The sequence below is a fragment of the Lissotriton vulgaris genome, chromosome 1_1 (assembly GCF_964263255.1).
Source record: "Lissotriton vulgaris chromosome 1_1, aLisVul1.2, whole genome shotgun sequence".
Classification (NCBI taxonomy): Eukaryota; Metazoa; Chordata; class Amphibia; order Caudata; family Salamandridae; genus Lissotriton; species Lissotriton vulgaris.
Window position 1 is genome coordinate 1,011,274,916 of NC_141685.1, and position 22,927 is coordinate 1,011,297,842.

The window sequence follows — 22,927 nt, forward strand, 5'->3', positions numbered from 1 at the left end:
CAGGAAAACCGCCTTAATCTGCTTTGGTCTTCTACGCACCACACGAAAAAATTCACTCCCCCCCCCCACTCCAGAAAACTCCTTATTCAGGGTCTCATTCTCTCTAGATTGGATTACGGGAACGCCCTCTATCTTGGCGCCCCCGAAATCAGTCATAAACAAACTCCAACTTGTCCAGAACTTGGCAGCTAGGCTGCTTACAGGCACAAAAAAACGATGCTCCGCCAAGCCTGCCCTAAGCTCACTACACTGGGTCCCAATCCAAGGGAGAATTAATTTCAAATCCCTCTGCATAACACATAACATTCTCCAGGACAAGGGCCCCCAATTCTTAAAACCTTGATCAAACCATATAAAGCCAACAGGAAGCTAAGATCCGATCACCTCTTTCTGGCAAACGTCCCCAGAATTAAGAAGGCGCGGTCAGGAGGATGCCTTTTTTCATACAATGTCCCCAAGCTTTGGAACTCCCTCCCCCTGAACATGCGGAGGGAAACCAACCTATCAAAATTCCGTAAGCTCCTGAAAACCTGGCTCTTCCCCTAGGTCACATCCGTTTCCTAGCTAACTCTTCGAGCTCAGCGCTGGGACGCCCCTGGGTAGCCACACGCTCTACAAATCCACTTCCAATTCCAATTCCAAAGCAACTTGGAAGCGGCTGCAGTATAGAAAGAAGAGTGGGTGAGAACAGCATCAGACGGCACCATAACCTCTGCACCAAAATGACTGATCCTGTTCCTGCTGGACAGTCTTAGAAGTCTGAGATTGTCTGCATGCATGCTCCCTCAAATACCCCTACATTTCCTTTACAGTTGGTGAAACTGCTTAGTAAAAGAAAAGTGTCCCAAGGATTGTGCCTGGACTCCAAGGTACTTCATTGTTTGAGGGCTACATCACCCTTCTCCGCCAAACAATCTAGAGCCATCAAAAGACTTGTTAATAAGGGATGCCTGGACATCCCCTGAAAACTTGGTTGCTCACATTTAGGAGTGTTTGTTTTCTAAGCACTGCAAGGTGGCAATTGCTCTGACCACACAATACACTGGTGTCCAAAGTAGTATGCAAGACATACTTTGCTGCGTCTTGGCAATGTTTGAGCCAGCCAGGTCTTCATGTCTTCCAGGACAGATGGGAACATTTTGCTCTTCATGTCCTATAATGTATTGGTGTACCTACACAGAAGGCACACAGCATTCAAGGATTTTAAGGCCAAGCTGGACGAAGAGTCTCATTCTGAAGGCATCAATAAGTTTCAACTCTACATCCACAAGAATGGTCGGAAAGCGATAGAAATAGCTTTACTCATCAAGGCCTGTACTACCAGGCTTTCAGGCATACAGTGTCAGAAAATGAAGGTCACCAGCATTTCGCGTATGTGGCCTTACAACAGGTTGAAGGCCAGAGTATGGCTTAAAGCAAGTGATCATAGAGTGCCCATTTGAACCTCACACTCGCAATAACGGCTCAGAACAAGTTGCACCTGGATAAAAGATATCAGTTAATATGTTTGTTTATTTATTTTTTTATTTCAAATACATTTTTATTGGATGCTACAGTATCAAATAAAATAAAATACAAGTAGTACAGACTTAAAGACATACATTATTACAGAAGAACAGTACAGTACAATAGAGCGACAGGGGTAAAACGTAATGTACAGTAGGTTACACAATAATACATACATCATTAGACGGCTTATCCAGTAGATTATAGGTAGACTATAGGATTCCAGAGTGCAATGATCTAACAGGGTAATTCCACACTGTCGAGTTGAGGTGGTGTCAGATCAGGACAAGAGCTTCGGGGGGGGGGGGGGTGGGGGGGGAGCGGACTTTGATACCGAAGGTGGTTTATGGGTGGTGAAATAACTGTCAAGGGTAGACCACATCCTTCTCATAGGGGGGCACCAAGGTGATTGTTGGAGGGCTATGTTATCCGCACCCCTGAGGCTAATTATCCGGTTGAGCCAGCAATCAAAGGTAGCTTTGCTAGAGTCCTTCCAATTACTAAGGACAATTTTAACAGCTGCAGTGAGCATGAGATCAAGTAGTGCCCTGTCGTCTGTGTGGAGGGAGGGCTCTAGAGTGAATCCGAAGGCTAGGTAGGATTAGTTACTTACCTGTAATCCTAGTTCTCTTCCAGGGGTATCCTCATCAAAGTCATAAGCATTAGAATATTCCCGCCCATGCGCGGGACCCCGGAAACACTATATTATATGTGCCCCACATATATATACACATATATATATAAATAATATATATATAAAAAACAAGCAATAGCAGCCAAATCACATCAGAGCTGAAATATGCTGTGAAGAATTTCCACCATACATGTATATAATAGGCATTAGAAACATGAGAAACAACACCAAAGATTGTTTAGAAATTGTTTTAATACTCAAAAAGCAGTAGAAATTCTCATAACTCACTGGAAGCATAAGAAGCTCCCAGGCTGCATTGCAAACACACACAGGCCAGGAACGCAGGGGAACGCTCTTCTGTTGGATTGGGCAGGGATGTTCGCATACGCGTTTCCTCCCCTGGCACTGATTCCGAGAGTGGTTTCCAAGCTCCTCAGGACGAACATGGACATGATCCCGATTGCTCCAGACTGGCCTCGGCAGTGGTGGTATCCGGACCTTCTACATCTGTCTGTGTGTCCACACAAACGACTCCCTTGCAGACCGGACCTGTTGAGCAAAATGAACGGGAGGATAATGCATCCCAACCTCCCATCATTGAACCTAACAGCATGGCTCCTGAGGTCCTGCAATACGGACATTTGAACCTGCCTCCAGAATGCATGAACATTTTAAAGGAGGCTAAGAGACCGTCCACGAGAGCATCCTATGCCTTCAAATGGAAAAGGTTTTACTTGTGGTGTAGGGATCATCATTTGGATCAGACTAAGGGGCAGGAGGACGTCATCTTACTATACCTCTATTCCCTCGCAACAGCTGGTTTAAAGTACGCTTCAATTAGAGTGCATTTGTCAGCTATTGTGGCTTACAGAAAGTCACCTGATCAGGTGTCTTTCTTTCAAGTTCCAGTGGTCAAGGATTTCCTCCAGGGATTGAAAAAAGTGTATCCCCCTGTGCGAAATCCTTCTCCTCCGTGGGAATTAAACCTAGTTCTATCAAGGTTAATGTCTCCACCTTTCGAGCCCATCCACAAGGCTTCCTTACAACATCTCTCTTGGAAGGCAGCTTTTTTGGTGGCAATTACCTCTGCGCGCAGAGTCAGTGAGATACAAGCGCTCTGTGCAAAGGAACCTTATACTGTATTCCACCATAACAGAGTAGTCCTAAAGGCTCACCCATCCTTCTTGCCTAAGGTCATCTCTGATTTTCATATAAACCAGTCTATTTCCCTCCCTTCCTTTTTTCCAAATCCTACGACCCCGGCCGAGCGGTCACTTCACTCCTTAGATCTTAAAAGAGTGCTTAAGTTTTATTTGGAAAAGACTAAAGGGATTAGGAAAACGGACCAACTGTTTGTGAACTATGGCTCAATGAGAACTGGCTTCCCAGCAGCAAAGAGGTCCATTTCCAGGTGGATTGTCTCTTGCATTAAGTTGGCCTATCAACTAGCAGGCAAACCTTTTTTTTTTTTTTTATAAAGACCTTTATTTTGTGATATCACCGACTGTCAACGTAAATAGACATTGCATTTCCACTTTACAGTACACAAAACATCGTGAGGGCCTAATGGGCAATACTTGAGAACACTGTACACAGCCAGAGTGCCGGCATCCCGGAGGCCCGGCGGCGCAAAGTGATGGAACAAATCAATATACGCCAGTCATATCTCACCCTGAAAGGCCTCATCTTTGCAATTAGACAGTCGGCATTCATACATTGCAATTATAACGATGCGGTCTTGCAACAACACAAAGGAAAAAACCAGAAAGGAAACTACCCCTAAACAACCCCTAGGCCCTCCCAGTTTGCTATCGAGTGCATTGATGGAGTCGCTGTCAACCTCCCTGTGCTAATAATGTTGGTTGCGCCCTCAGTGTGTGTCATAACCACCCACCACCCACGTTACCTTCTAGTCCGCGTCACTCCCAACCCGCCTCCCCAGTGTACCATACGCACCCTCCCTTCTCCCACCTCCTATACTCAAATCTTCAGTTCTCCTCATGTGGTAGTTGTCCCAGTTCTAAATCATCGCCCAACTCCTGAGCCTGGAGCTCGTCGACGTCTGACGTGTCAGAGCTGTCCCCCTCCCCCTTGTGTAGGTATTCCTTGTAGAGGTCCCAGAAGGATTTCGGTCTGCTTTTAGGCGGCAGCAGTTCGCTGTACAGTTCCGTTTGGGTGCAGCAGTATTGGAGGTCCCTGAGCCATCTCGTTTTGGTAGGGAGTGATCCGCGCATCCAGCACGTTGCCACAACTCTTCTAGCCAATAACATCGCCACATCCACTATCCTGCGCAACGAGGGGGCCAGTGGCTTGGAGAAGCCCAGCAGTGCAAGCGACGGGGATCTCTGCAACGTCTCCCCCAGTATCCTGTCTAGCTCAGCAAATACCTCCTCCCAGAAGGAGCTTACCCCTGGGCATAGCCAGGCCAAATGAAAGAAATCGGCGACCTGGGCTCGACAGCGCTCACACTCCGAGGATGCACGTAGTTCATAGCGATGTAGCCGCTCGGGGGTGTAATACACCCTCTGCAGAAATTTAAAATGCACTAGTCGGTGCCTGCCATTAAGAGAAACTTTCCGGGTGTTGGCGCAGCAATAGCGCCACATAGCATCATCTATGGGGGCCTGGAGATCTGTTTCCCACGCTGCTCTAGGAGCAGAGGTAGGCAATGTTTGGTGCGAGATTCCTAGCTTGTTGACTATTGAGACCAGTTTTGTAGGCGTTTTAGTCTTAATAACATATGTCAATTCCGGGATCTCCTCAGGCTCCTTCAGCGAGGGGCCTAGTATGTCCCGGCAGGCCGATCGGAGCCTGTGGTACTGGAACCTTTGTAGCAGCGAGGGAGCCGGGGTGATAGGGGGGAGTTGTTCCCAGGTTTTCAGAGTACCCTCAAAGAACAAGTCCTCCATATTCAGTATGCCAAGGGCTCTTAGGGCCTCTATTACTCCCTTCTCGTTAAGCGGGTCTAACCATAGGGCCCAGGCCACCGGCATTTGTGGGGAGTACATCAACGCACAACCTCGCTCCCTCATCAGTGCATGCCATGCGTGGTTGGTCGCCTTGAGCGAGTCCATCTGTCCGACCACTCGGTCCGTTGGGAGACAGATCGTGGCTGGCAGGGGGAGCGGGTCAGCAAACAGCCGCTCTAGAATGAGATGCGGCGTACGTGCATCTCCGTGGATCCAGGAGTGTAAGTGTATCGCCTGCGCTACTCGATAGTAGCGCTCCAGGTCTGGCGCCCCCAGTACCCCCATCACGCATGGGAGTGTCAGTGTCGCCCATTTGACTCGAGGTTGTTTCCCGCCCCAGGCCAGCCTGACTAGGACCTGTGTTAGTCGTTTAAAGAAGACCCTCGAAAGCACTACCGGGATGTTAACGAAGAGGAAGAGGAACCAGGGCAGCACTAGCATTTTTATGATGGCAATCCTGCCTAATAGTGAAAGCGGGAGTCTGATCCAGACGTCCACATCGTCCACTAGTTTGTTAAACGCGACCCCGTAGTTGTCCCGTATCAGGATCTCGGGGTCCGTGTGTAGGCGGATGCTCAAGTATATGACCGAGTCGTCTGTCCATTGCAGGGGATATTCCATATCGAATGGCCTCGTGACTGGGCTCAGGGGGAAGGCGATCGACTTGTCCCAGTTCACTCTAAGTCCGGAAAGCGCTCCAAATCGGACCACTTCTCTGAGTATCGAGGTCAAGTTGGCTTCCGGGTCACGAACATACAGTAAAGTGTCGTCGGCGTATGTCGAGATACCGATTTTGTAGGTGGGGAAACTAACACCCTCCAGGCTATGGTATTCCCGCATGGCACATGCTAGTGGTTCCGCTACCAGCGCATACAGCAGTTGCGACAAGGGGCATCCCTGTCGGGTTCCCCTACTGATGTGTATTGGTTCTGAAACTCTGTCACCTATCCGTAGACGGGCCGAGGGGTGGTGGTAAAGTGCTCCTATCCTCTGCAAGAACGGTTCTCCCAGTCCTAATTTTCGCAACACTCTGATCATGAACGGCCATTCGACGGAGTCGAACGCTTTTTCCATATCCAGGAAAATCGCCAGCGCACGATTCTCCTGTTTAACATGCTGTATCGTACCCAGTACCGTGTGAATGTTATAAGTTAGATTCCGACTAGGCACGAAACCCGATTGCTCCGATGCCACGAGGTCCGGGACCAGTAGAGCTAGCCGGTTGGCCAGCACTTTTGCGTACAATTTCGCGTCTACGTTCAGTAAGCTGAGCGGTCTGTACGATCCACAGAGATCAGGAGGTTTCCCCGGTTTCGGGATCGTAACCAGCAAAGCTTCCCGCATAGAGGGTGGCATCTCGCCATCTTCGCAGATGGAGTCAAAGAGGGTTATCAGGTGCGGGAGCAGGAGTTCTTTGAATGCTTTGTAAAAGCCTACCGTGAGACCGTCAGAGCCCGGGGCGCTCCCCGACCGCATGCTGCCTAGGGCATCTAATATCTCGTCTTCGTGGAACGGGGCCATCAGAAATTCCCGGTCTGAGTTCTTGAGGAACGGCATCGAGATGTATTCCAGGTATTCGTCGATTTCTGTTTCCGCACCCCCCGCCTTGGAACGATAGAGTTCCGTGTAGTAGCGCCTAAACGTCTCCAGTATCTGGTCTTCCTCCGCTACCCTATCACCCTCCGGGGTCTGCAGTTCTTCTATCACCAAAGGTCTCCGGGAGCCCTTGACCATGCGGGCCAACAACACCCCCGGTCTCTCCCCCTCCCCGTATGCTCGAGCAGTGGCGTACTTGCCCATGAAAAGGACCTCTCTGTCCGCAAGTGCGTTGTATTCCGTCAGCAAGGACGGCAGCGCCTGCCCCACATCACTAACGGAAGCTGCCAGCTGTCGTTTCTCTAAGTCCGCAAGCTTTGTTTCTAAGTAGGAGAGTTCCCGCCTAATGGTGCGTAAAACGCTAGAGTGTTTGGACATGGCCATTCCCCTAATATATACTTTGAAGGCTTCCCATATCGTAAAGAAATTATCAACTGAGTTAATATTGGTGGCGAAGTATCGTTCTATGTCTTCCGCCATCTCCCCACGGAAGGCGTCGTCTAGCAGAGCATAGGGTGGGAAACGCCAAGTGTAGGGCGGGATCCCCTTCCTGGCAGTGGAAAGATGGATCAGGACTGGAGAGTGATCCGAAAGTGTGCGTGGGAGTATCTCACACGAGCTGATACCGCCAAGGACCGAAGAGGAGGCCAGCCAGTAGTCTATTCTAGTATGTATGTTGTGATAGGCCGAGTAGTGTGTGAATCCGCCCTGTATAGGGTAGGCAAACCTTTGTTGATATCCCCAAAAGCGCATTCCACTAGAGGGAAGGTGGCTACAGTGGCTTTCTTGCATGACGTTCCCATGTCGGAAATATGCAAGGCTGCAACCTGGAAATCAGTGCATACCTTTACGAGGCATTACTGCCTCGAATCTGATTCCATGACCGATACTCAAGTAGGGCAAGCCTCCTTGAGGAATCTGTTTGGGTAGTCTATAGTCTACTCAAGCTTATTGATGAGATTTCTGTCTTATCTTTCCTTTGCCCGCAGGGATGAGGAGAGGCTCGCTATTCTATTCTAATGCTTATGACTATTGATGAGGATCCCCTGGAAGAGAAGGATTAGTTACTTACCTGTAATCCTAGTTCTCTTCCAGGGGTATCCTCATCAAAGTCATAAGCAACCCTCCCGCCTCCCCGGGCAAAGGATACTCTTTAATAAGGAGATATTGTTAACCTATTTGTTATTGGGTTTGTTTTTCAGTCTCCGAAAAGAAGAACTGACCTGTCACCCCTGGGGCATGATGGGATACAGGGGGCCATGAGTGCCTTAAAGGCACAGTGTCCGTTTTTTGCTATTCAGCTACAGGTTAGCTTTTCAGTCTTTTTAGACTGTGTGTTTGCAATGCAGCCTGGGAGCTTCTTATGCTTCCAGTGAGTTATGAGAATTTCTACTGCTTTCTGAGCATTAAAACAATTTCTAATCAATCTTTGGTGTTGTTTCTCATGTTTCTAATGCCTATTATATACATGTATGGTGGAAATTCTTCACAGCATATTTCAGCTCTGATGTGATTTGGCTGCTATTGCTTGTTTTTTATATATATATTATTTATATATATATATGTGTATATATATGTGGGGCACATATAATATAGTGTTTCCGGGGTCCCGCGCATGGGCGGGAATATTCTAATGCTTATGACTATTGATGAGGATCCCCTGGAAGAGAACGGCAGTTCTCTGGACGGGGAGATGGGGAAAAGTTTACTGATAAAGTAAAATATCTTGTCCCAGAAGGGGGTTACACAGTCGCAATGCAAAATAATGTGTGCTAGGTCGCCTTCCGCCCGCTTACAGTTCCAGCAGAAGGCGTCTTGGGTGATGTTATGAGCATAGAGACGCGCCGGAGTCCAGAAGGTTTGGTGGAGGAACTAATATTTGGTCTGGGATAAAGTCGGTCTAATTTTGTGTCGCATGCAAGACTCCCAGGTATTGGTCCAGTCCGCTTTCGAAATTGGTCTAGATGACATTTCAGTCCAGAACTGTGTGAGTGGTGCGGTGAGGTTGGTCTGTTGGGGGTGAATACGTTTGTAGAGATGAGACACGTGATGTCCTAGTCTGTTTAACCTACTGAGGTAAGATGAGAGGGAGGGTGGTGTTAGAGAGAGTTTCGCTTTAGAGAGTGCGGTTTTTATATTTAAGAAGGTGTAGAACTCAAGAGGCGCAAGACTATACGTAGTTTGTAGGTCTCTGAACGGGATAGAGTATGACCCCTCGAATAGTTGGTGAGGGAAAAAGATGCCTTTCTTAACCCACTGTGAGTTCTGCAGACTTTTGCCCTTGTATAGTATGGATCGATTATACCATAAAGACTCTCAACCTGAGCGGCTAATGCTATGATCTAGAAATTTGTCGATTTTATGAAGTGCTGCTTTGGTGTTACGAAAGATTGATTTCGAGTGAGATAACATGTTTAGATTGAGTGAGAGGACCGCAGCAGGGGTGATTCCGTTTAGGATCGCTTGTTCGACTTCCAGCCAAACCTGGGTGTAGTTCTCCTCGGGGGCTAGCCAGTGGGCACCTTGTCTCGCTAGGAAGGCGGTCTCATAGCGCCTGAAGTCTGGAAGGTTAACCCCTCCTAGTGACTTGTCTAATCGTAATTTTTTAATGCTGATCCTCGCTTTTTTCCCTTTACATAAGAAGTTGGCGAGAGTTTAGTCTAGTTTGTGGAAGAAATCTTGGGTGAGGGTTAGGGGAAGCATTGAAATAAGGTAGTTCACAAGGGGGGAGATCATCATTTTGATGGTCTCTACTCTGCCCCACCACGTGATGAAGCAAGGGGACCATCCTTCCAGCTGGTTTTTTATTTTAGTTAAGGTAGTCTTCTCATTTTGTTGAAGGGTTTCCATAAGGGAGTCCCCAAATTCTATCCCCAGGTACTTGACAAATTCTGATTGCCAGCAGAGCCCAGAATTCCCCAGAATGTCTTTAGTGGCTAGGATGTTCGGAGGCTTGACCTCCGATTTCTCGGTTGAGTTTATACCCTGAATGGGTGGAGTATGATTCAATGGTGGACATCAAGGCGGCGATGGAGGGCTCCGGGGATTCAGATACTATCAGGATGTTATCCGCATACGCGGCTAGTTTAACGCGGGTATCTCCAAAACTTACTTCTTTAATGTTGTCGTTCTTTTTAATGTCAGCGATAAGGGGTTCCATTGCAAGGAGGAAGAGTGACGGGGAGAGGGGGCAGTTCTGTCTTCCAGGTCGAATGGATCCGACAGTGAGCCATTTATGGCAATGCGAGCGGATGGGGAGAGATATAAGGCCATAACCATGTCTATGATGGTGTTACCTAGGTTGAAGGAAAGATACTCTATCGAACGCTTTCTCTGCGTCCAGGGTAATAGCTATGGAGGGAGCATCAAACGCCTTGGCTTTTTCTATAACAATGGCAGAGAAGTCTCGTGTTGTCATTAGACATGCAATGTTTTAGGTACCCAACCTGTGATGTACTGATTAATTTAGGGAGGAGCGAGTTCAGTCTGGCCACGAGGATTTTGGCGTAGATCTTGCAGTCCAAATTTATCAATGATATAGGTCTATAGTTTTTTGTCAGTAGTGGGTCCTTCCCCTCTTTGGGTATAATAATAATGGTGGCCTCACTCATTGATTTTGTTACCCCTTTTTTTGAGGCAAAAGATTGGAACAATTTTAGTAGGGTTGGGCTTAATGAAGACCCGAGTTTTTTGTAAAAACCGGCTGAGAAGCCGTCGGGCCTGGTGCCTTATTGCATTTGAGGGTTTTAATGGAAGCCGAGACTTCTTGAAGGGTGAGCGGGGAGTTCAACGACAAGTTATCAGCGACATTGAGTTTTGGAAGGCCTAAGGAGTTCAAGTAGTTGGAGCAGGCTTGAGAGTCAAAGTCTAATTTATTTTTGTAAAGATCCTCGTAAAAGGACTTGAAGGTGTGGAGAATGAGGTTTTGTTTAGTTTGGACAGTGTTATTTTGATCTTTGATTGAGGCAATGTTGAATTGCCTATTCTTATGTTTTAAATAGGATGCCAGTAACTTCCCTGCTTTGTTACCTTCACATATCCTCAAGGACTTGAATTTATTAACCCAGACCCCCGCTCTCCTACTAAGAATCGCGTTATACTCTTATTTCTTTTTAGTGAGATCATTTAGAATCGAAGTATTGTGGAGGTCCGCAGCGTGAGCTAGTTCCAGATTCTTAATGTCTCTTTCTAAAGCAACAAGCTCTAAGTTTAGTGTCTTATTAGTTTGTGCCCGAATACCAATAATCACCCCTCTTATAGTGGCTTTAAGTGCGTCCCAAACATTCGCAATGTCCGAGCCCGGAATATCGTTTAAGGCAAGGTAGTCTTGTATGGCTGCTTGTATTTTTTTCTTGTTTTCTGGTTCCGTGAAAATATCATCATTGAAGCGCCATCTCTTCGGGGGATGGATAGATCTGGTGTCTACTAGTTTAGTTTGGATGCTGGAGTGGTCTGAGACCAATATTGGTTTCCTTAATAAGGTGGGTGAAAGGGCTATTGATAAGGATATAATCGATCCTGGAGTAGGAGTTATGGGGAGTCGAGTAGAACGTGTAATCACGACCGTCAGGGTGTTGCAGGCGCCACGAGTCTTGTAGGTCAAATTTGGAGCAGAGGCGTTTTAAACTGTTGTGTGATCGGGTGGGGTGGTAGGTGCAATTAGAACCCTGGGCAGGAGTGGTATTGGAAAGCCAACAGCAGTCATGAGCTCAATCGCGATGAAGGGCGTCGTTGAGCGATAGCCGCCTTGGAAACTCCAGCGTGCAGTATTCCTGACACTGCGCATTCTCTTCGGAGGCAAACAGATCTAACCAAGGTTCTCTCCACTGCTGAAAGAGACCTTGTGCCATCTCTGACTGGAGAATCCATTTGTGACCTGCTAGGCATTTATGGATGAGTGTGTCCGCCCTGGGCTTCAGAGAACCTGGCAGGTGTTGAACCACCAGGGTTATGACCTACTGTTCCAACCATTTCCAGAGACACAGGACCTCCTGAAAAATGGTCCAAGACCTTGCCCGTCCTGCTTGTTGCAGTATCACATGGTGATGATGTTGTCCGTGAACACCTGCACTATCTTTCCTTTGACAGAGGGAAGAAATGCCTTCAATGCCAATTGAATCGCTCGAAGCTCCAACAAATTCATGTGGAGCCCTGACTCCGCCGGTTAACAGTTTCCTTGGATTTCCACCTCTCCCAGATGGCCGCTCCATCCCAGAAGGGACACCTCTGTTACTACTATGAAATCTGGTTGGGGAAGGCAGAGAGGTCTGCTGTTGACCCAATCGCAGTTTGTCAACCACCACTGCAGATCTCTTTCAGTTCCTTCCGAGATCTGGAGCACATTGGTGAGATTTCGGTGTCCAGAACAGCCCAAATGAAAGGGAGCATCTGAGAAGATTCAGGTGTAATTTCTGCAAGTTTATAGCGAACCCCAGCGAATGCAAGAGGTTTGCCGTAGTCTGATGTTGGGAAACACCCACCTGGGGCGAGGATACCGTTAACAGCCAGACAGGACAAGGAAAGACTGACGCCCCTAACCTGCGCAGATGAGCTGCGGCCGCTGCCATCACCTTGGTGAACACCCAAGGGGCACTGGTAAGGCCAAGTGGGAGCACGGTAAACTGAAAGTGCTCATGGCCTACCTTGAACCGCAGGTAACGCCTGTGGCCTGGTAGGATGGGGATGTGAAAATACGCATCCTGCAGGTCCAAAGCTACCATCCAGTCTTCTTGTTCTAGAGCAGACAAGACTTGAGCTAAAGTAAGCATCTTGAACTTCTCCTTCTTGAGGAAGAGATTGACAGTCCGAAGATCTAAAATGGGCCGCAACCCTTTGTTTTTTATTCGGAATCTGAAAGTTGCGGAAATAACAGCCACTGCCTAATTTTAAATCCAGAACCCTCCCTATAGCTCCCTTGGCCAGGAGAGCTGTAAATTCCTCTTGAAGCAATTTTAGATGATCCTGCGTCAGTCTTTCTTGATTTGGCAGAATGGGAGGAGGAAAAAAAAGGAAAGGCAGAGAAAAGCCCTCCAGAATGATCTGCAAGATCTACTTGTCCGCTGTTATGGATCCCCCTTGGGCAAGATGATGATGGATTCTCCCACCAACTGGAGTAGTGTGGTCTTGCAGAGTCAGACTGGGAGTACTTAGAGACTGCGTCTGCCAAGGGAAGGGTGATCGACTTCTGGCTTCCATTCCTTAGTCGGAATGAATCCCAAATCCAAAATCGGATCCCTGAGGCCCCACTGGCGCTGTGGCAGCAGCCGACGGCATCAAGTCCAATGGGGCCCTTCCCGACCCCATGGGGTCCGACCTGCTCAAATACTCGGCGCATGGCCTTGTAAAAATCTTTAATTTGAGCAGGGGTTGCTCCGGCTTCCGGAAAGAGAGGGAGGAGCAAAGCCAACCCTAGCTCTGCAGAATCGTGCCTAGAGCGTTGGTGCATCTAATCTCATTACTTGACGGACGATAATTAAGGTGAAGACGAAGTCTGCTTGGACTGAGGACTTGAGGCATCGGGAGTGGTCCTGTGACTTCCTGTTCTTCGATAGGGACCGGGACCGGGACCGCTGCAGAGTCTCGCTGGATGGTGTCAACTGCCGGGCCACAAGGAGCTTCATAGCGCACTCCTGCAAGGCCTTCAGAGCCACAACAGATAGTCTGAGCATGACTTTGAATCGTGGTCGTGCTCGAGACACCAGAGACAGACGGGGTGGGGGTTGGTTACCGACATTATGCGGTGACAGGCACCGCAAGGTTTAAACTCGGACTTACTCAACAGCATCCTCGCACACAATGGGGAAAAAAAAATCTGAAGTTGACAAAAAGTTGAAAAACGCCGGTCAAAAAGTGACAGAGGGGTGGCTCTTCCCAGATCGGCGCTTAACTGGCGCAGAAAGAAAAGAATTGATGTACGCACACCTGGGTGACTGCGATGTCATAATCAAAGAAGCAGGGTCAACCTACACTATGTGCGACGGCTTACACTGTGGCACCATTCCCTACTTTTATTTTACCCTATATATTCTATTTTAAGTGATGTTTTCAGCCAGATGTACAGTCTGACTTTTATTTTGGCTAACTAGCTGATAAAAGCCAGTAAATCTGGCATTCTTGGGCATGCTTCCTACTTTTTTAGGTCTAGTCCTATTCTATTCCGCAAGGAATGAATAGGACGAGACTATAGGGGCTAAAATAAGAGCTAAACTAAAGCGGATTTCCAGAAGTGCATGTGGTCTCGTGACCGCGCTTCTATCCGCCTGCCTCGCATCACCACATGAAAGCCACACACACTTCAAAGGCTCCGCTCCCCGCCGCCCGCCTGCACTTCACACTCTCCGACTTCCCCTCCCATGGCCGCTCTTCCCATTCACGCGCTCGTTACGATTTGCTCCCGAGCCGAATTTCTCCTCCCACCCTAATCACAGCAATGCCAAGAGCTTGTTTTAAAAAGTAATGTGCTCGGGCGCTGCACTTCTTACCTTAGTGCCCGGTTTCATGTTTGTTAAAAATTAATATGCTTGCAGCATTGCGCCTGGTTTAAAGTTCATTTCTTTTATTAATGTGCACGGGTGCTGGGGTGCCTAGCACAGCACCCGGTTTCATTGTTTATAAAAAAATGTGTGCTGTTTTAAGTGCAAACTGTAAAACATAGTTCCACCAGTTCCTTACATGCGTTTCTGAACATATCTCGTTACTTTATATATGTAACACTGGACTGCGCTTACACACCCGAACACCCGACCTCTCTTTTAAAAAGAGGTTCAATCATGTACTCCATACCCAAACGTACTTCATAAAACAAGTGTAATATATACAGCATCCTTGGACTGACTTTTAAAAACAAGACATCCGTGTACACTTCATACCCAAGTGACTTGTAAACCTAAGGCAGTACCAAACTCATCATAAACCAAGTTACTTTTTAATAACTCGGACTGTGATGCACAGTTATGCGCAGTGACGCGGAAGTGCCGTGTTTTAAAAATCTGTATGCATTTGTGAGTAGTAATCCCCAAAGCATAGATCAAAAGCATGGACCCAATTTCACACAAACAGCAAAAATACAAAAGAGTTGTATTTACAAGCCCCATGCGCCGCCCGTGCGCCACTCTTTTCCATATTAAAGGCGACGCACCAGCGGCGCATGGGGCTTGTTTGAGGATAATGAGCTGTTTCAGTCAGCTTGTCCAAGCCTCTTCTGGTGTCCGCTCTACTAGACATTTCCCTGATTGGAGTTGTCACATGTTGACAAGACAACAATAATGTGCCTCCTCGGCGTGCCACGAAGCAGTAACACAACTAATTGGGCAAACGGGCATTATTCGTGAGGGCGCTCCTTTTAAATGACTGTAGTGATGCAATGCTGATCATTTCGTGAACTCTGCCGTGTGTACGTAATTGCGCGAAATGCTGTGTGTTGCGGATGTCTATCACGCGAACCCTCCCGTGGGTTACGAATAAGTCTGCTTGAGTTATCCCCACTCACATAACCAGAGGTCTGACCTCCTCCTGGAAGCTGCGGCTTGGATTTCACCCTTTGATCTGGCGCCTCCTGCTGAATGGCCAGCGCCATAGCAACTGGCAGCTTTTTGTCATTTAACTATGTAAGGACATTTGCAAGTCTAGAGCAAGGCATTGTGGGCCTCAATATAGAAACTCTATCCCAAATGCAATTGTAGACTAAGAGCTTTGTGAGTTGTTCGGCTGACAAAAGACACAGGCAGAGAAGGAAGCCAGGGCTGTAAACTGCAGGGAATGGGGACACCTGTAGTAACTTTTTTTTTTTGGACTGAGTCCTAACTTTTACAGACTCTATTGGGGAGGGTGCACTCTCATGTCATCCAATGGCACTGTTTTTTAGGCAGGTTACACCACACACACTTAGCAAAGGCTGTCATTGTTTTTAAAAATGAAAGCATACAAGGGAAGAAAAGCATCCACTTTGCATCAAAGAAGCATCTACTGTAATAGCTTAGAGCAGTGGTTCTTAGCCTGTGGTCCGGGGACCCCTGGAGGTCTACAAAGCCTACTAAGCTGGTCTGTAACTGCTTAGAAAATTAAATTATCCTAACAGATTAGCTAAGTGTATGTGAATAAAGAAGCAGCATTTTAAATTCCAGATTTTAACGCGTTCTGTAAACTATTTTTAAATTGGAGGCTACAATTAAGTTAGTATTATTATTAAGTTACTATCTTCAGATTGATTTGTGAGAGTAGTGCAAGTGCATCCACAGAATATAGTATGGCCGATGAGTGGCCTTAAACTCCAACCTTCCCGAATAATATTAAAATTCAGATTGTTTTATATTTGTGAATTAAACAAAAATCGTCATCATTTGTGTATTTGTTTGATGAATGCTTGTTTGTAGATTTGTTGTGTTTTGCAGCACAAATCAACAAAAATGGTTAGGCTGGGGTCCCTGGCTTCCAATAATGATTCAGTGGGGTGTCCCTTAAATTCCAAAAATGATTCAGCGGAGGTCATCAAGTTCCAGCAGATGATTTACTGGGGGTCCACATAAGTCAAAAGATTGAGAACCACTATCTTAGAGCTAAGGACATTAACAAGGGCACTTGATGATTCTGAGAGAAGCAAAAGTGCAAGTGAAGGGTAGACAACAGCTGAACTCTACACTGCACCTTGTTGATGCACGTTGTAGACCCCCGATAAGGATCACCGTTTCAACCCAAGGTGGGCTCTTCACTTGTTTGGGAGGTGGCCTTGAGATTGGGTACTAGAATGAGCTAGCAGGAAATATTTAATACAATGCATCGAGAGAGCGAGAGCACACCCTCTGCAGTGCTGTTTCCATGCAGTCCTATCGCTTCAGAAACAGAGATGGTTAACTGTGCATAAACCTTGACCTCCAATCCACTGAGAGAAACAGCATGGCTGTTAAGTAATGCAGTGCAGCGGTTTCTCCAGCCTGTGTGCCCATGGGCACACCAGCTGGAGTTAGGAATTCTCTCAGCCAGCAGGGTGACACGGTGTTGCATATTTATAAGGTAGTGTGCATGGTGTACTGTCCGTCTGCAATTTGGAAGCTTAGGTTTGGTGTACAGAGTTTTCTCTCCTATGAAGTGTAGAGGACCTGGGAGTTAACTTCAGAGCAGAATTATTGCACAAATATTACCTGTGGACATTATTTAACTCTGTATTTCAAATTTAGTACTTGGCTTTGTGTCAGGAATAAAGTACGTTTTTTCATGAATAGAAGTAATGTCAGGACAATGACTTATTAGCAGTAACTAGGTTCTTTATTGAGGTCTGAGTTTCTACTCCACTTCAACTCCCTGAGTAAGCCTTGCATTGCTCCAATTTGCAACCATGAGAATCACGAGCTAAAAGGGTTACTTGGTGCTCAGTTTCGTGTTTGTCAATACTGTAAAGTCCCAGGGCATCAGTGGTAAATGGCTCAAATTGTTACAATTGGAGCACAATAACCTCTAACTGCCCTGGAACTCCTGAAAAAGTTCCTTCAAATGGACTGTAGCACACATCCAATGTCCTGTACTTCGCTGATGGTAGATTTGGTGGGGAGCTAGCATCTAGAGTTTCTCTCGTTTTACCCATTTATTTGCAAGTTTCAAGTTAATGAATGGGACTTAATTCCTTCTGTTGTACGTTTTTCCAACCAGAAAATAACAGTAATACATTTCCTTTCCTAGGCCTGCTACTCCAGAAAGGTATTGATTAGTTGTTGAAGCTGTTCCAGTTGAAAGAGGCAAGCCTTATTTCGAGGAATGGCTGGAGGACATGACGTGAACTTCATAAAATAGCGATTTTGCATAATATTCAGCAACCAACTGACTTTGTGATTCCTTGTCACTCTTGTAGGAGCTACTTAATGCTTGTTCCTTTTGGGGGCAGAGAGAAGAAGAGGAAAAAATAAGTACCTGTTTTTCTTCTGCAAATGGATTTCATGCAGAAAAGAAAAATTACTGGAAGTAATTGTGTTTTAGTTAAGCTTTGAAATTTTTTTTCTAAGAAAAATAATCTAAGAGAGATCAGTGCACCAGGACACTGCAAGATCAGGAAAAAATAACTGAAGCAACGGACTCTGACAAGGCATGAAGGATTTACTGGAGGAGTGTGGCTCCTTTAGTGATCTTGGTCAGTTTTCCAGCATAAACTGTCCTCAGCCTATTTAGCTACACCAAACTTCTTTACTATCATTTTTACTTCAAAAAAGTTTGCCTACGAAATTTCTTGTAACATTTGTTAATGAAGTAACCTTTTAACTTTAACATTAAAAAAAATACACAGAAAATATACAAAAGGTTTCCAAAATAGACCCCTATAATAGTCAAAAATGTATATTGCTTTTAAAAATAGTTTCTTAAAAATGAAAAGATATGTTATTGATACATTTTGTAGGAAAGTGTTCTATCATCCAGCGTATGAACAAGACACTCCAGTGTTTATGATTATCAGTGGAAATCCGTTGAATGTCAATCTCTGTTTTCCATGGTTTCCATGACGTGCCACATGAGATGGAACACAATATATGTGGTAGGATTCGACATTTTGCATAGATCAGAGATTACAAGATCTCTCAGATAAACAAACTAATACAAAAACCACATTTGAGAGAAAATGTTAGATTAAGGTGCACATCTAAATAGAAAACTATTCACAAGCAGAAGCACATTCCAAATCTATATCATAACTCAGCAATCCGGTCTTTCCTCATTGCATATTAACATGCCAAGCATATTAAAAATGCGAAATGTCTGCATTTCCAACACTCAATTCACCTAAATAAAAAGCAAACATTAACGAATTCATGTTGTGGCCCTAAAGAGGGTCCAGACCTACCCCTGAACACACTAACCTGCAGCAGGTACTCAAATTGGTATATGCAGAGGCCAAGCTCAGCCATGCTGGGTTTGAAGAGCTCCCGCAAGCGATACTCCTGCATCAACCGCACAAACACACAGAAGGCTTCTTCTTCTGGCATCTGAAGTGAAAGTGAAATATTTTCTCATGAGGCAGGAAAGACATTTGCAATGTGAATAAGAAAGGAATCTCACATGGATATCGTGTCTATCACACTGTGAGCATGAAAATTTGGCTCAACTTGGGTACGTAGCATAAAAAAAACCCTTGTACAGAAAAAACATGTATTGTGCAATGGAATTCCTGCATCTGTAAAGTGAAGACATAAACAAGTGAGATAGGAATCTCCTTTTCCAGACTATGTGTAGGAGTATCCTGTGGACCCATAAGTGTATACTCGAATATCTAGGACAATAAGGTAATTTGGCACTGAGGCCGGCAAATAATTCTTTAAACTCCAAACTGACAGCATGCCTGACACCTAGAAATACGTTTAAGATCAGCCTGAAGGATCTCTGAGGCTCTTGTTCAGGATAAACTGAATTCTGACTTTTGAAGTAACTCCTTGGATCCTGAATCTCAGAGAAGACGGATCAAACAAGTTACTTACCTTATCTGTTAAAGACTATCTAGCTGTAGATCACCTACCTTAAAATATTCCCTAGGCGGCAGACAGAATTCAGAAATTTTTGTTGAGCACTACCCGGGCGCACTGGTAGGCGGCGTTGTTTTGCTACATGTGGCGTCATTGGGAGGAAGTGATGTGCATGGTGCCTATATAGGTGCCACTCTAGCTTGCTGGCGTCAGTTTCTTTTCGTGATTTTCCAAGCCAGAAGACCAGAGCACAAAGGACATGGAACACGGGTGCGTCAAGCTAGTGCCCTTAAAAAGGTAACAACTCCTTAACTCTGGAATCCGTTCACAGAGCGGGGGACCTTTCTGCCTCTGTGCCACTCGTTTCCCCCCGTGTTTTGTGACCTTTTCTGCCCTTTCTTGGGACCTTTGTGCCTCTGTGCAACTCGTTTCCCCCGTTTTTTGTGACCTTTTCTGCCCTTTCTTGTGACCTTTGTGCATCTGTGCCACTCGTTTCCCCACGTTTTTTGTGACCTTTTTCTGCCCATTCTTGTGACCTTTCTGCCTCTGTACCACTCAAACGTGCAGAGGGTGTGGGTCAGCAAACGAAACTTTTTTGCACGTGCTTTGTATATGCCCCTTCTTCATTTCCCAACGCAGACGTCTACTCAGGCCGGAATGGAACAGGCTGGGAGTTCAGACTTGCAGACACGCCATTACTGCTGCTCTGTCCTTAGAGAACACTGACTTAAACATAAAATTGGCCAAATTTGTTCAGTATGCCTACAGACTCTTAGAAAAAGTGGACCACTGTGCAGAATAATGTGCATCTAACTCTACCTGCACTGTCCGGGAGTGCTAATTTCTAAATTGACGTTGCAGTAAGCACTGATAAGAAAGCCAAATTGCACTCTGTTTTTATTTTTTTTTTCATTTTTTAATTTCTTTTAAGTTGTAAGATTGTATTAATGTGCTGGAAGAATCTTTTAAAGATATGTTTTTATATATCTAAATAAAGAAAGTCTTAACCTTAACCTCTGTACCACTCGTTTCCCCCTGTTTTTTGTGACCTTTTCTGCCCTTCCTTGGGACCTTTCTGCCTCTGTGCCACCCGCTTCCCCCCGTTTTTGTGACCTTTTCTGCCCTTTCTTGGGACCTTTCTGCCTCTGTGCCACCCGTTACCTTTCTGCCTCTGTGCCACTCGTTTCCCCCTCACTTGTTGTGCCCTTTTGCCTTCTGTTTCTTCGTCGCCCCTCGCCGCTGCGTACCTGTCCCACTGACTGCCCATTCGCTGACCCCACCTCCCGCCTCCCAGCTGCTCCTCCCTCCCACCTCCCCATATAGGCCGGCCGCTGCGCGGTGAGGAGACCGACCCTTGACCCTTCCAGGTAGGTCGCTCCCCCTCTGCACAGCACCGCCTGTGCCCGTTCTCTCCCTCGCTGCCCCATGTCTCTCTGCCCGGTTTCCCTTCTGCTCCCCTCGCTGCCCCCGTGTCTCTCTGCCCGGTTTTTCCTTTCGCTCCCCTCGCGGCCCCGTGTCTCTCTGCCTGTTTTTGCCTTCAGTTGCTTAGCTGCCCCTGCATTTCTGTGACCTTTCTGCCTTCTGTGCCACTCGTTTCCCCCGATTTTTGTGACATTTCTGCCCTTTCTTGTGACCTTTTGCCCTCTGTGCCACTCGTTTCCCACCGTTTTCTGTGACCTTTTTGCCCTTCCTGTGACCTTTTTGCCTTCTGTGCCACTCGTTTCCCCCTGTATTCTTGTGACCTTTTTGCCCTTTTTGTGACCTTTCTGCCCTCTGTGCCACTTGTTTCCCCTCAATTGTTGTGCCCTTTTGCCTTCTGTTTCCTTCGTCACCCCTCACCGTCCCCGCAACTGCGATCCCTGCAGCTCCGCCCCCCTGACTGACCATTCGCTGCCCCAACCTCCCAGCTGCTCCTCACTCCCACCTCCCCACACATGCCGGCTGCTGCACGGTTGCACCGCTGGCGCGCAGCAAGCATGTCTCCGCCCGCCCGCGCCTGGACCGCACCCAACGCCAGAACCCCTGGCCCCCGCACCCGCCACCACTACGACACCGTTATAGGCAGGGGAAACCAAAAAAACCTTGTAGGCTTGGGCACTTTGTAATTCAAGTCAAAATATGCTACAAGGGACTTGTTTAAAAGAGGTTAGATTTGTTAAGTGAGTTGTACATACGTAACGTACTCAGTAGTATCCTCAGGATAACAGTATTAAATCAAAATAGTAAATGTATTTATGGAAGGAGAAAAGAGAACACAGAGAAAAAGTTGTATTGTGGCACAAAGTTTTTTACTGCAACAAAATTGGGGAGAAAAATACAAACAAATTAATTTGAGCAAGAAGTCATGAACAGAGGTAAACAATGTTTTTTTCTACAGTTCATAACTAAAAACATCAACTCCAGATAATAAACCACGCAACCTAAATTAATTAATAAAAAATGGTTGTGAGTTAGTGTCAAAACAACATTAAAGGAGATGATGGAGTGTCGACGTTTCGGTCTAGAGGGCAGTCGTCAAATAGACCATCATCAGGACGATATTTTTTCTATGCAGAAGAGACTCCCTTGAATTTCCAACTGAATACCGAATGAACACGGAAACAGCAAATGGCGTGGAGAACTGTATCAACCACGGAGTAAAAGACTGGGAGTTGAGAAACTCGGGCTACAAACGTTAGCCAGATTTCACTGTACTGGACACCTCTGCTGCCGGGGCGGGGTGGGACCTGGGGCGGGCAAGTTTGCAGTGAGTGGACTGAGGAAGAAGCCGACTCAGCACAAGATGGTGGCAAACGGGTTCCGATACCTCTGCTAGCTGCACCGCATTTTTGATGCTGAGACTGGGGGCCGGTGTCGCGGCTGTGTGCTGTTGCCGTTCACCGTTTGCCACCCCACATGGTATCTGACACAGGACCTTCTGTAATTAAGGTGAGGCTGCTGGGGACCTAAGACTGGGGCATAACTTAGAGGCTCCCTATGAGTGTGGGGCTGTTGTACATAGGCATAATGACATTTTCTAAACGTGTTTATTTTAGTATGTCATTAGTACTTTGTTTTGCTTAAGCATTACTTTGACATATTTATATGACATGTTAGAATGTTAGAGCTATTTGCTGAACCTTATTGTGCTTGGTAACGCACGTCCAGTTTCCACCTGTGTGTGGGCCCTATGATGTTATGTTCAGAATAAATAACTTCTATTCACCTTTTGACATCGGTCATAAAAAATGTGGCGACGAGTGATGTGAGGAAAATTGGCCCCACGCAGAGTGTTTTGACCTTAAACTACGTAGTGGATAACGCGTGAATGACAGTCGGTAACTAGCGTACAGAACAACCATTGTGAAAAAATACTGTAAAAATCTTTAATTTTGAGAATTGTGAAAAACAGATTTGAAAAGAATAGAAACAGTTACGTGGGAAGAGTGACCGTTGGTGACCCGCAAGGCGTTTGAAAGAATTCAAAGTGAGTGGCAATTGCAGAGCAAGGCATTGGCTGTTGCGCTCAAGTGAGGATCGCATTTGGACGGCAAAGGAGACCCTAGCTCTCAAGCACGTCCATGACTTAACAGCGTGCCGCCATCTTGAATGGTAATTGACGGCTGAGGCAGAATATCAAATTAACATTACTCAGTGCACATCTAATTAAAATTAAGTGAACAATTAAGTTAAGCCGGAAAGGGCATATTCATGGCTGTGGCAGTGTAGTAACACGCATTACTATTACTCTAAGTGCAGCATATTAAAGTAACTGGAACTCGCATTAGACAGCATAAAAAGAATAA

The 22,927-nt window shown here is 46.3% G+C and overlaps 1 protein-coding gene across 1 annotated transcript in view; it reads right to left on the minus strand.

Moving 5' to 3' along the window:
- The window catches only part of EVI5L (ecotropic viral integration site 5 like), a 1,294,704-nt gene that overhangs the window by 702,876 nt on the left and 568,901 nt on the right, over positions 1-22,927 (minus strand). The window contains exon 7 of the mRNA XM_086928161.1: positions 18,543-18,668. Within this exon, the coding sequence (XP_086784287.1) occupies positions 18,543-18,668 (126 nt within the window). The remainder of the gene's footprint in view (positions 1-18,542; positions 18,669-22,927) is intronic.